General features: G+C 39.4%; 1 protein-coding gene across 1 annotated transcript in view; it reads right to left on the minus strand.

The window, feature by feature from the left end:
* Window positions 1-14,039, minus strand: part of MTTP (microsomal triglyceride transfer protein) — a 71,699-nt gene extending 57,660 nt beyond the window's left edge. The window contains exon 1 of the mRNA XM_072118255.1: window positions 13,885-14,039. Coding sequence (XP_071974356.1) covers window positions 13,885-13,948 — 64 coding nt within the window. The 5' untranslated portion in view covers window positions 13,949-14,039. The remainder of the gene's footprint in view (window positions 1-13,884) is intronic.
* Between the last annotated feature and the right edge of the window lie 1,222 nt (window positions 14,040-15,261).

Consider the following 15,261-nt stretch of genomic DNA (forward strand, 5'->3'; position numbering starts at 1 on the left):
TTGGGGCCATAATTATCTTATACTAGGGGGGGGGGTGCTATATGTATTATTTGGGGCCATAATTATCTTATACTAGGGGGGGGTGCTATATGTATTATTTGGGGCCATACTTATCTTATACTGGGGCGGGGGGGGGGATGCTATATGTATTATTTGGGGCCATAATTATCTTATACTAGGGGGGGGGGATGCTATATGTATTATTTGGGGCCATAATTATTTTATACTAGGGGGGGGGGGGATGCTATATATATTATTTGGGGCCATAATTATTTTATACTAGGCTGGGGGGATGCTATATATATTATTTGGGGCCATAATTATTTTATACTAGGGGGGGGGGTGCTATATATATTATTTGGGGCCATAATTATTTTATACTAGGGGGGGGGGATGCTATATGTATTATTTGGGGCCATAATTATTTTATACTAGGGGGAGGGGATTCTATATTTTATTTGGGGATTTGGGGCTATAATTATTTTATACTGGGGGGATGCTATATATTATATATTACTAAGCTGGGGCTGTATATGGAGTACAGTATATTACTAAGCTGGGGGGCTGTATATGGGATACAGTATATTACTAAGCTGGGGGGCTGTATATGGGATACAGTATATTACTAAGCTGGGGGGATGTATATGGGATACAGTATATTACTAAGCTGGGGGGATGTATATGGGATACAGTGTATTACTAAGCTGGGGGGATGTATATGGGATACAGTATATTACTAAGCTGGGGGGATGTATATGGGGTACAGTATATTACTAAGCTGGGGGGATGTATATGGGATACAGTATATTACTAAGCTGGGGAGCTGTATATGGGGTACAGTATATTACTAAGCTGGGGGGGCTGTATATGGGATACAGTGTATTACTAAGCTGGGGGGATGTATATGGGATACAGTATATTACTAAGCTGGGGGGATGTATATGGGATACAGTATATTACTAAGCTGGGGGGATGTATATGGGATACAGTATATTACTAAGCTGGGGGGATGTATATGGGGTACAGTATATTACTAAGCTGGGGGATGTATATGTGGGGCAAGATTTTATTTAAGCTGTAGGTGATCTGTATATAATTTAATTGGGTGGTGAATAACGAGGCCTTTAAATATATGAGAGCAGGGATAATGAAGGGATGTGTTATATGTGGGGAGAGTGCGGTCAGTTGTGTTGTGAGGGGTATATATTATTTAGGAGCGCAGTGTTGTTATCCAGGAGACTTCATATTGTAAGTGACTGTGGTATTTTTAGGGACGCCGGGTCGAGATGCTGCACGGAGCTGAAGTTATCTGGCCGTGAATTCACCTTTGATACTTTATGGATTGGAGAACCCGGAATAAAGTCCTCCTGATGGAAGAGATTGTCATCTATAAGGTACTAGATGCCACTAATGCCTCTCAGATCCTGTAGTCAGTCACACAGTGTCAGGGAGCTGCCTGTAGGGTTGTTAGTAAAGTTTAAGGATTTACTTAACAGGGAGCGGGGGGGGGGCAGCATTTTAATATTCGCCTCAGGCAGCAAATATGCTAGAATCGGCCCTGTGTGGCGGGGAAATCAACCTGCCTCTATGATATAACACAAACAGCACCTGGTCAGTAGACCAACTGCCACCCCCATGGTTCCCCTTATTCCCATGTCCACTTATTCCCTCTGGAAAAGAAATTTCCCGTGTCCCTTGAATGACATTTTTCATTGACCCAGACGTCATGACTCCAGCCATTTGACTTAAAATGGCTACTTAAGGATATGGAAAAATAATACTGTTAAGGTAACATAGTCAGAAAACAAATATTTTAAAGTCTTATCAAAAAAAATTGTGATCAGCTTCATCTGCTTATCCTGGGGTGTTGAGCACCAAGGATTTCGGAGTTGGGGAGCCAAGAAAATGGCTTTTAGGCCATAAGGCCAACATTGTTGGATATGTTAATTCATGCTGTGAAATGTGGTGGTCATATCTTCTTCTCAGGAGACCCTTGGGAGAAGATATGACATAAGTTAGGAAATATGTCCCCAACTTTTCACCTTGAGTCAGGCGTTGATACACCCCTTTAACATGATCAAGGGGGCGGATTAGGTGGTTAGTTAAAAGTAACATGCCACCATTCAATCGTTGTCTGTCTATGGAGTTGCATTGAGTTTGCAGGGCGGTCCAAGATTTTCATCAGTTTCTCCACTGAGGATCTCTATGCCAATCCAATTCGTAATTGGTCTGTCTTTTCTTTATTTTGTAACTCTTAAGCATTGTGCCTATTTTGCATGTTAAATAGTCCTTTAATAATTTTTTTCTTGTGCTCCATATGATCCCATAACTCTGGAGAGGTGAATTACCTTTACGCTGTGTTACCTTGTGTGTGTCTGTGTGCTAGCAGTAGCTATAGGCAGCTGTACGGCATTGAAAAGTGTGTGTATCTGGGTGTATGTGTGCGGTCCTTGTGTGGGCGTCTCGTGAGCCGTAATTACGAGTGGTGGCAGCTGTGAGAAGTGTGACTGTAACTGAGAGCAGAGTGGCTCTGTGCAGTAGCGTTCCATAGGCACGTAAGTGGTAGGGGGGTACATAGTGTTGCGCGTCCCCTTGGCTGTACGTGTGTAGTGTTTAGTGTCTTGGATTTGGATGCATTTGGTTTCCCTGACATGAGGGTGGGTTGTCTGGGTGTGTTGTGTGCTAGAGGAGTAGGAATTAGCATAAGGACCCCATTTTGTGTGCTAATTTGCGTGGTTCCCTGGCGTAGTTGCGACCCTGTGTTTGGACACCAGTGAGGAGGGTTCATGACTGACACGGCCTAGGGTTTGCATATGGTAGTGGGCATGACGCCCAGTTGACACTACATAAGTCTCTTACTTGTCCCTACAGCCTAGCTTTTCGTAGAAAACAATAGAAAAAGCATGAACAGTCAGCAAGCAGTGAGTATTAAAGTTTTTTTTTTTAGTGACCAAATTTTAAAAAGTTTATATTTTCCAGATAAACAACTTAGGGCCAGTTATTGAGCATATTGTTATAGCCAGAAAAACAAATAGTGGAACAGCACAGCGAACAGAGGGATCAGGGTCCCAATCAAGGTGCAGACTTCAACAGCCCCTGCTCCAGGGAATGCATAAGTAATGTCCAATGACACAGGGAAGCAGCAAACCTGAAAAGTGTGAAGATTTAATTACCCAAGGGTAAGAGGTGACGTTTCAGCTCCTCATTGGAGATATGTACAATCATTGCATCAGGATGCTTGTTAATAACTTCATTGAGGAGCTGAAACATTGCATCTTACTTTTTGGTGTATAACTCTTCATATTGTTATAGCATACTTTTCTGAAGAATCATGTACATATTTTAGGGCTTTCAATGAAAATAGACATAGCTGCTATCTGATTTTGGGTAACCTAATTTTTATTTTTAGAAACACAAGGGGCCTTTTTTTGCAGTGGAGCTCCAAAGACAGACATAGGACTATCCCAAAGAGCTGGCCTAATGATAAATAACCACCAAATTTCCAAGAGCATATTGTAAATTGGTAGCCCTTTCTTGGGTTGAGCACTGATGGCCTTATCTTAAGTATAGTATATTAATGAAAAACTCCTTTATAAAAGAACTACAATGTGCTATATTTTCCTTACAATGTACTGTATTATGGCTAATTCCTCCACAGCATAAACCTGAAAAATCTGCACAAAGAATATCATATTCCAGACAGGGCAGAGAGGTAAGGCTCCTGTTGCTTTTCTGTCTCGCATAAGAGCGTGAAAAGATTTTAATATGCAATTTAAAAAATGGTCAAAGGAAATGACAACAATGCAGATGAGATATATTTATATTTTTGTTACTACACTTTCTTTAAAAGTACGTTCACTGCAACAATTTATCTTTTAATTCATTTGTCCGCAGAAGAGCTGTAGTGCTATAAAATGCCCTATGGAACACAGATAAAAAGAAGAACAATTTTGGATGTCCACATTAACCGCTATCATAATGCATACTTTTGAAATAAAATTATGCAAGTGCATGTCATATGAAATTAAAGCACAAATATACCACTGATACATTGTGATCTTAGGTGCATAAGTCTTAATAGGTTACCTTGACATTAGATGTCATTAGGAACAAATCTTATTAAGGTGGATCAAGAAGAGAAATTCTTACTGTGACTCTGAGCAGCCTCCCACACAGAACACATGCAGCATCGTGGACTCTGCCTGTCACAGGGCCATAGATCCTGTCACAGGATAACAACAGCTGTGACTGTGGGGTTATGTAGGAGGCAATGTCTTATAATCGAAAGATAGCTTACTAAAGTTTTTGGCTCCTATTATTGTTGTTAAGTATTTCCTTACAAAACAAATTCTAATAATTAAGTAAAAAAACACAAGCAAAAATTCAAAATAAATCTTGTATTTCTACAAAGAACTGGAACTAATTTTGTGTGTAGAAAGATACAGATATATAGGGGGTTATTTATCATTAGGAGGGCTCCTGACTCCTTGGGACAGTTTTATATCTATTTTTGGAGCTCAGCTGCCCATCAGATTCATTAAAGTGGCTTTGGCCCGTTAATAAATATTCTTATAAATGTTTTTATGGTCTACTTTCAAAAAGTCCCCAAAAAGTTTGAAAATGCATAAAAAGTCCCAGCACATACACCGGCAGGGGACTGTCTTATGAGACTTTTTACAAAAGTCCCAAATCATGAATCTGGCTTTGCATGGCATCTTACCCCAGTTTGAAGGGGTTTTCCCACAAATTCAAGTTGCTGATCGGTGGGGGTCTCTGTGATGAGACTCTCACAGATCACAAAAACAAGGAGTCCGATGGGGTCCCAAGTACCTCCGTCAGACACCTCGTCACTCCATGAGAGTAATGGGACAGACAGCCGCGCATGACCTTTCTGCTCCATACATCTCAATGGAGCCGACGGAAATTGCAAGCGCCGCGCTCAGCAATCTCCGTCAGCTCCATAGAGATGAATGGATCAGAACGGTCATGGAGCGACGAGGGGTCCGATGGAGCTACCTGGGACCCCAATGGACCCCTCGTTTTCAGCAAGATAGGCGCTATCCTGTGGATAGGGCTTAACGTGAATTTGTGGGAAAACCCTTTTAATGAAGAGATGGAAAAAGCCCTGTGAGACTTTTTAGTAGTGAAAATTCTCAAAAACCTCATTGCGACTTTTTTGAGACTTTTTATGCTAAAAAAGGCCAGGAAAACCAGCCACGGAAAGGATAAATAACCTCCTTAGGTCACCTTTGCATAGAAAACAAACCATTTTGGTTGAGATGCCTACATGGAGTTTTTTTTTTTTCAAAAAGCAGCACTCATCATAGGATAGCTACAATGGGGAAAATAACGATTTGATATACAGCTGATTTAGCACTTAGCATTTAGTTTACTACCGATAAAGAATGGAGAGGTCTGTAATTGTTATCATTGGTACACTTCAACTGTGAGAGACAGAATCTAAAAATAAAAAGGTGAAATGTCAGTTATACTTATTATTTTAATAAAGTGGGTGTTTGGTGTACCTAATATGTTTAAGATTTTGTTTAGTTGATTTAAAATTACTTTTTTTTTTTTATATATTCCTTAACTCCTTAATGACCCATTTCATTTTTGTGCTTTCATTTTTTCACTCCCCGCCTTCAAAAATCCATAACATTTTTATTTTATTTATTTATTATTACCAGGAAGCTGTGAAATTGACAAAAAAAACCATGCATTTGCGCTATATGCTTGTGGGCTTTACAGCTTTCACCGTACACTCCAAACGACACATAGCCTTTATTCATTGGGTCCTTATGATCATAAGGATACCAAATTTATATTATTTTAAAAGATTTTTAAAAATGAAAACCTTATGAACAAAAAAAGTATTTGTTTCCCCTTATTCTGACAACAATAACTTTTTCATATTTCAAAGTACGGAACTGTGTAAGGAGTCTTTTTTGCAGGACTGTACTAGCTTTTTATATAGCTATAGCAATCTTTTGGTCTTATGATCAGTTAAGGTGAAAGGAAGAGTCAAAAGATGTAGTTAGAAAAGTCTGGATTTGCAGGATTTATAAAATTCCCGCTTTTATAGGTTGGATATGGAGAGCAGCACTTATGTCCACCAATTCTCTCTTAGATTCTGATCTCTCAGTAGACTTAGCTTTAGAATACTAAACTAGGACATCTGGATAGCTTAAATGAATGTGACCTTCATAGCTGTCATTGGGTTAGTGTTATGTTAAATGTCCCTGTGGAGCATGGGTAATGGAAGCCAAGATAAAGGAAGTAGATAGGTCATCATTCACAGCAAGTGCACAAGACATCTGTACTCTTCATCCCAACCATGGGTAAAATCCAAAGGATAGTACATCTAGGAAAGAATGAGCAGAACATGTAGATATTTTAAGACTGGCATTGGTTTGTCTGTTCATATCCTAAAAGAAATATCAATGACACATCTAAGACCTGAGATGTTATATAATCCTAAGGAAAAAAGAATCTTTCTAAATGCTTTGTTTACTGCATAAAAAGTATGGGAAATGATGCATATTATATATGTTGTCCAATGTTGTCCTAAATGACTGATGATGATAGATATAATCCACCTGTGTGTAATAAAGTCTCTGTATAAATACACCTGCTCTGTGATAGTCTCAGGGCTCTGTTTAAAGTGCAAAGAGCATCATGAAGACCAAGGAACACACCAGGCAGGTCCATGATACTGTTGTGGAGAAGTTTATAGCTGGATTTGGATAAAAAAAGATTTCACAAACTTTAAACATTCCAAAGAGCAGTGTGCAAGCGATCAGATTGAAAAGTAACGAGTATCAGACCAAACCAACTTTCATCTCAAAAAAGAAGAAGACTGACCAGAGATGCAGCCAAGAGGCCCTTGATCACTCTGGATGAGCTGCAGAGATCTACAGCTGAGGTGGGAAAGTCTGTTCATAGGACAACAATCACGTACAAAAATCTGGCCTTTATGGAAGAGTGGCAAGAAGTAAACCATTTCTCAAAGATGTCCATAAAAAGTCAAGTTAAAAGGTTGCCACAAGCCACCTAGGAGATACACCAAACATGTGGAGGAAGGTGCTCTGGTCAGATGAAACCAAAATCAAACTTTTAGCAAAACAATGGGGCTCATTTACTTACCCGACCACTAAAGTTCACCGAAAGTGCATTGTGCAAAGACAATACACTGTGCCACGATTCACTAAAATTGTGCGCCTGATATCCTGTATGTGTTGATTCCCTGCTCAGATCCGACAGGATTCACCATCTTTTTTGTGGTGCATGTACATGCATTGGTTTGCAAAACAATTTAAATGTTAAATCCAGCGCTCAGTGTCCGATGGCACGCCCCCCTATTTGTGTCGCATGGAAGCCAGCGCAGCCGCGCCAAATATTCAGGAGCAGACACTTATTAAATACCTGTACAAGAAGTGTAATCCCTGAAAACAGTGCACAGTCCGACGAAAGTGCACTTCGCAACCCTTAGTAAATTAGCCCCAATATGTTTGGTGTAAAATTAACACAGCTCATCACCCTGAACACACCATCCCCACTGTCAAACATGGTGGTGGCAGCATCATGCTTTGGGCCATGATCCCAAACATAAAGCAAAATATATAATGAAATGGTTCACAAATATCCAGGTGTTAGAATGACCAAGCCAAAGTCCAAACCTGAATTCAATAGAGAATCTGTGGAAAGAGCTGAAAACTGTAGTTCACAACTCTCTCCATCCAACCTCACTGAGCTCAAGCTGTTTTCCAATGAAGAATGGGCAAAATTTTTAGTCTCTCGATATGCAAATGGATAGAGACACATCCCAAGCCACTTGCAGCTATAATCTCAGCCAAAGGTGGCACAAAAAGGATTAACTTAAGGGGGCTGAATAATATTGCCCACCCCACTTTTCAGTTTATTATTTTTTTACAAAAGTTTCACCCCTTACTATCATGTGACAAAGTATTACATCACATACCAGCTGTAAGTGTATGGAGTGGGCTCATGGGCTGAGCCCTCTCCAAACAAGGTAGGCAAAACACCCACTGGTAGCATCCACAGTCGCTGCTGGCAACGATTGTGTCTGTTTACCCTTTAAATGCCCCTGGCAAAGCCGAGAGCCAACAATAAAGCAGAGTTGATATAAAGAAAAATAGCTCATAGGAGGAGTGGCCTATTCTTGCTACACATATATTTTTCTACATGAATCCCAGGATGGACAAGGGATGTGAAGAGGGGAGGCAGTATATTTACCGCTGATCGGAGCCCCGTTGTCTCACAAATGCCGGATCAGTGTACCTACGGCTTGTGTAAGGGCCGGCATTAAGTTGTGGACCGTGGTAAGTGACCACCCATTATGCTAACCTATCAGGAGACGGCACCAGGAGTGATAGGCTCCAACAAAATGGTGGAGGTCCGTGCACTTCAACTCTGTTGGTCCGAGTCCGGGACAGGAGTAGGAGCACACAGGTCACGCATGCATGCGCATGAACTGCAATGTCTGATAGAAAACTGTTGCAAGGTCCGAATAAAATGTGCCCCATTGTGTTGTTATTATTATTATATTAATTTGGATAAGGATTTATCAACTTCCCAGGTCACTGTCACACAGGCCATCAATGTCAAGCACAACATTGAAACATAAAAAGAACATACAAAAAAACATAAATCATAAAAAACATAAAACAAATATTGCTAGGAGTAGCACAGGAGAACCTAATACATCCAGGGGCAGATTTATCAAACTGTCTGAAAGTCAGAATATTTCAAGTTGCCCATGGCAAGCAATCACAGCTCCTCTTTAAAATATTCATGAGCACTGGTAAAATGAAAGCTGAGCTGTGATTGCTTGCCATGGGCAACTACAAATATGCAGACAACTTGATAAATCTGCCCCCACCAAAGTTGTGGCAACTTCTGACACGGATAAAATAGAAAGTAGAAGTATTTCATGTATTTACCACAGGCCATATTATATTCTTTTAAATGTCATATTATATTCTCTAAATGTCATAACTTACAATTGCAGGTTGAAATAAAAGAGAGAGGTATGTATATTTTCAAGAGTTGAGTGAAGACATCTATAGCAAGATCTAGTTTTGTCTATTGGCTATGGGTATGAGACATACATGTTCTTTAAAAATCCAAGGCAACTGGGGATATTAGCAATACGTTTAATAGCCCAGAATGGTGAGTTCCAAAGAATGGATGAATGATGGAAGAATTCATATGAAGAATGAAGCGGAGAAAAGATGTGATGATGAAAAATTAGAGCATTGTAAATGGCAAATGGAAGGGCTCATCAAGCTGCTGCAAACATGATGGATCAAAGTAGCACCAATTTGGAGAAAAAGAAAAAGCTCAGGTTTAGAAAACGGAGTTTCTTTAGAATAGTTGATAGACTGGCTGTCCGCTTGAGCCCACTAAGAAAAGAAATGCTCCTACAGGGCGGAATGACCCTCTAGGATGTCCATATACCACAGTTTGGCTAATGCACAAGGGCTGCCTTCCTGAGATAATCTAAGTCTATGGACTTTTAATTACTTAGAAAATGGAAAGTGACTGCACAAGGACACAATAAGCACACATGTTCAATCAAAGATTCCTTGGCTCAGGTCAAAACACCTATGATAACACCTAAGTATGAAATGATACTGCATTCCAGTAACTTGTTTATCAAAAGCTATATTATCAATGAGTGTGCAGAAATGCCAGCTACCCAACTTCTTATCTAAACTTTGGTATCTAATAACTTGCTCAACCAACAAGTGTCTAAGCTTTACAAATCAATGGGCAAAGGACCCTTACTTATCTCCACAGCAGGAGTAACCTTCAGAATAATATGATTTAATCAATAAATAGGAGCAATAAAAAAAAACTATGAAATAGAAGATAATGACTAATACAGAGAAAACCTTGCACTTATACTGGTTACCTCATACTGACAACGTTTTCCAAATCAAAGCAATGTCCAATTCCAAATGCAACTAGTACAGTTATCATGTATCTCAATTCACTCTAGCTGTCATACTGTAATAAAATGTGTAAATAGCTCTACTCTTGATTTTCATCTGTAACTAGGCAGATTTACTACTTATGAGACTATATCTGATTCACCAGAGAAGAGAACTTATATGGTGTATAGCTCACGGGGAATTTCGAAAACTTAGATGTGAGCTACAGAGGAGATCAAAGTTTCAAACCCGTGAATATAAGAAGTGATTTACAAAATGACAAAAAAATTCAAATGACAAAAAAGAATTTAAACAAAGGTAAAACTAGCTTACTGCAGAATGACCCCCATAATTTGAATAGAAGCTATGCTATAATGACTCGGTGCAGTTACTACCCTGAGAATTGAGTTGATAGCTTCCTACTCTATTCCCTTTTTTTTACAACTGAACTGAAGTGCTGGGTGTTGGACATCCATTAATCTGATATTGAACAACCCTTAGAATAGGTCATCAGCATTTCTTGAATAGGAGCTGAGTAAGTTACCCAGCCAGGCCATTATAGAAAATAGAGCAGTTCTTACAGCTCCATTCTTTATGTTGATTATGGTACTCCCACAATCAGATATCACATATAACACATTTTAACTCTATATCCCGCAATCGTGGAAATATTGATTTATAAAAGTTAAGCAAATGAGCCTTGGACACTCAGGGTACATCACTAAACTGAAGGTAGAGGAAATCTGCCATCCAAATCCATTATGATGAACCAGGGACCCTTCCCCTTTTCTTATTACTATTCTTCTTATATTGTTATCCATGGCCTTCTTCCTTCTAAAATATTTTTTTTTAGTTATGCTAATTAGTCTGTAGGGCTCTGGGGGGAGGGGCGGCACCAGCTCCAAGCATTCCTGGGAAAGTGCTGGGGCCCAGACGGCCAAATCCCAGTGTATAATAAAACCAGTTGGGCTGTATGTAATGAAACTATGAGGGTCTGTATATACAGCAATTAAACTATAAGAGAGCTGTATCAGGGACTTCCACAGTTTAGCTGATTGGTTTCTGGCACAATACAGAAGAATACTAGTGTTCCAGTCAGTTACTTACCGCCACTAAGGCACTTTGTCACTACGCAGAAAACAGAGCATCCCCTGTTTGCTTCGGAAGTCAGAGGCATCTGGAATATGCTGATTTATGTGAATCTCAACGGCCAAAACCTCACATATGATATTGATGATGATCCACTAACAAGGAAAACCCCTTTAAATAAAAGCCTTGACTACTTTTGGCCAGTGGAGGATAATAATTACAGGCAGTTCTCTGTTATGGCTTACAGAATGGCGTAATGATCGCAGTCGCACATGCCAGAGGCAGGTGCGGAACCTTTTCAACACTCCTCTCTATGACCCAGACATGGTCCCTGCTGCAGCAGGGAGATAAGTAGTGATTTTATTATTTTTTTAATGAGCAATGATTCCTCTACGCCGGCCATCTTGGAGCAAGAGAACCAAAAAGCGTCCATTTTAAGTCATGCCGGGACCAAGCACTGTCCAGCTAAGCTCATGATTCAAACTACATTTCTATGTAACCTGTTTACTCGCCTGCCAGCTAATTCCCTTGACATTTAATGAGAAGCCAGTCTGTCCTTCACTATTGTTATATATTTCTGCTCTAGCACCAACTTATCTCTTGTTTTGACTGGCCCGAGTCTTCTTCTCAGGGAAATTAGTATAAACATGTCTGTTAACAAGGCCTATTAAGCTTTTCAGAGAATGTGCAGGTAAATTCATTATGGGCAATAGCATTACAGTATTCCTATCTCCTTTTTCACGCCCTCTGCAAGCTTTTTCTGTTTTGATAATCGACTGTGGTTTTGAAATAAACAGTGTGATTTGAGTGCAGCTGAAGACCATGTCTGTGTCTTGGGTTTGTTCTCTCATCTCGGTACCGGGGCAGCCATGAAAGAGTTAAAAAGTAAGGACTGTTTTGAGTCCTAGATAAAAATCTCTAACAATACCCTCCATGTATGCATCAATAAAACTGAACAATGCACTGTATGCAATGATGAGAACACCCCTTAGGAGGTCACTGTGACGTAATATGTGGGGTGTTGTACCCTCCAGCATGTCCCCTGCCTCTATTCCCTTATTTTGCTTGTGTTCATTTGTGTCAGTGGCTGTCCGGCAAGTATAGGTTTTGTTCTTGTATTTTGGCACTTTTTGTTTTGTCCAACTTGGCCTCTGTGTATTGTATTCCCTTATTCCATATGCAGCACAGTAGCACCTTATCTGTTGAAATCTCCATTCTTCTGGGTGTACTAACAGGGCACTTTATCTCCTAAGTGTAGGAGAGTAGTTACATGCGGTACATGATCCCAATGGCAACATGGTCTATTTTTGGGTGTCATGTGTGTTCAGTGTATTTCAATAAAGGTATCATTTCTATTTTTAATGGGTTGTCTAGGTTTTTATTATTTTCTATATATGGCTGAGGGGAATTAAAAAAAAAAAAAATCACATATTTACCTCTCTCCCTGCTCCTGCTTAGCTGGGGCTATAACCATTACTGTTGACAGTGTTGGTAGGTGTGTGTCAGTGGTTGGAATGGCACTGCCAGCCTCTGTACACAAACAGAGATGACCAGTGCCACAGCTGAGCGGGAGAGGGCTAAATATGAGCTCTTTATTATTTTTAACCCACCCCCAGCCATGTATGTAAAAAAATGAAAACCTGGACAATCCCTTTAATTCTTCTTTGAAACCTCAATTATATTTCTCCATGAACAATTACGAGAATACTACATTCCTAAAAAATATTCATGCCATTTACCAGCAAAGTAAAAATAGAGTACATTTATTTTTTAAGAGAAAATGAAACTGTACATATAAAAGAGTGAATGAATGAAGTCAATAAGGCTCAGACATTGCAGCATATGTGTGCAGCAGAAACCACAGCTTTCCACAGTAGCCAATGAAAGCACAAGTTTGCGGGTAAAATTGCCTTATGAAATTCAAACATATTGGCGATTGTGGAATTATATCCTTGAAAGGCTTGCCGTAACTGGACAACCCCTCTCCCCCCTAAAATGCAGTTGAACCGAGAGTTTGCTATGAATCCAGCTTCTGAAATATTAGGAAAGATTGCAGGTAGTCACATATTTCCCATGCAGTAAAATGTATTGTCTTCCACATAGCTATCACCCTCTGACATCATATTTTAACATTGTTTTGATGACAATGCCTGGGTGATATGCTTTATGTAGAGCCCCCTCTTTCATGGCTGAATTTGGTTGAAAAAAACCTAAATCTGGCTTTATATTGTCCTAACACATAAATGACATCTCTCTAAAACAATGGCATCATGTATCACTACATGTATCTTCTAGTCTTGATTTTTTCGGAATCCCCTTTGAAAAAATGCAGACACCAAAGTCTGCATCCTCTATTGCTACACCTCTGGAAGGAATAATTCTTATATAGAACCCCCTCTGCAATACTACAGGGCGGGCGCTTATGCCACCTAAGGTTCATCGGAGCCAAAAAAAACCATTAAAAATCTCAGACTCTGAATCCCATTTTTACAAACTCCTATCTACACACATGTAACAATATTTATATGTTAGTATTTGTTTTGTAATATCATACAGTATTCTGCTTACTGTAAACTCTCAGAAACATATATTGTACAACTAGGAAAAACAACAGCAGGGCCCTTTCCACATTTCTAAGCACATCATACACAGGAATGCTATACAATATCACACCAGACTATCTTCTGTTATGTATAGCACATGTAAATATAGAATATGACACATTATATGGCTTGTGAGGGCTTGCTATTACTTACACTCAGTCTGTACTATCTAAGGAATACAACCCAAGTAAAAACAAGCCTTTGAAAGTATCTTCCAAATTATGTAGAAAGATGCTTACCTTTAATGGATGCAGAAAATGTGGAGAATATACCAAGTAAAAACAACAAGGTTAGCGATATCATTATTCCGCTCTCCGGATCCAAAGGCAGCTTTAGTTCATTTACTAGGAATCAGTGACCAGTTGTTACTGGGAAGAGATTCCGACTAGGTAAGGAAAGATTGAGCCTGGAGAACAATGTTTATCTAGATGTAGTAAAGGTCAGAATCCAAACTCCATGTGTTAGTTTTGTTGACTAAAGGTCTTTTAGTTAATAATTATTGTAGAACACTCTTTAGATGGTACCCTCTTTATTTAAAAAGGGATCCTTCCTTACATTGTTTCCACAAAACATGTATAGTAAACACAGAGGTCATTGAGATGAGTGGCAATGATGAGGATGATATCTACTAAGACAAATAACAATCTGCATAACCTGAAAGGCACTTTTACCGTGATACCAATAGTCAAAGCCTAATATAACTGTATGATGGAGCAGTTATTTTTACATGTGAATTGAAAAAGGTGGTTTATAGAATTTATATTTTTTATTTTTCTCCAATCAAAGTTACTTTCCAGTTTAATTGGAATCAGTGGGTGCAATGGGCTATGTTGACTTAAAACCAGGTACCACAATGCAAGACCAGGGAGCCAGAAGACTTGTGTGTCCTAATTTATGCCATGGCATTTCCTTGGTGCATCACAACCATTCATCACCCTGTGATCTTGTTGCAGGGGCCTAAAAAGGTCACAACACTTCCTTTCATTAACCTCTAAGATTGCAATGTTTTGGTAACATGCCCAGAAGTCTCACTACTCATGAACATACCTAACAGGAAATACAGAACATAAAGTTAGGGTAAAAAGGAGTTTTAAAATTCCTAATTATTAGAAAAAAATGCTGATAACTGTTACCCAGGACTACAATCGGTTGTATTCTGTTAAGAAAACTGGGTTTGCCCCCCCCCCAAAAAAAAATAAGAGAGTTCAACTTCTTTCTAGACACGGTTTCTTCGTAAACTTATCCTGAATCGCCATTTTCCCATAACTCAGGCTAAAAGCAAAGCCAATCAGGAATAATCTAGTGATCCTTTTATTCATACAACTCGGCTTATACTCAAGTGTATAAAGTACGTTTTTTAGAATTTAATCTCCTTGGGAAGGTACAAGCCTTTCCTTTTAATGAGATCAGCACACAAGCCACCACAGTACATCCCTAGTGTCTCACACAGCAGAGGTTTTCCATTGGGTTTAGATTAGGACTCTGAATTCATTGTTTCAATGTTTTCCGTTTTAAGGAACTGCTGTACCTGTTTTGCTGTGTGACAGGGACATTGTCGAAAATTGCTGCCCGAGTGAAGAACGCAAGGAAGGAACTATGTGTTGTTGAAGAAGGTT

This window comes from Engystomops pustulosus, chromosome 1 (assembly GCF_040894005.1).
Source record: "Engystomops pustulosus chromosome 1, aEngPut4.maternal, whole genome shotgun sequence".
Lineage (NCBI taxonomy): Eukaryota > Metazoa > Chordata > Amphibia > Anura > Leptodactylidae > Engystomops > Engystomops pustulosus.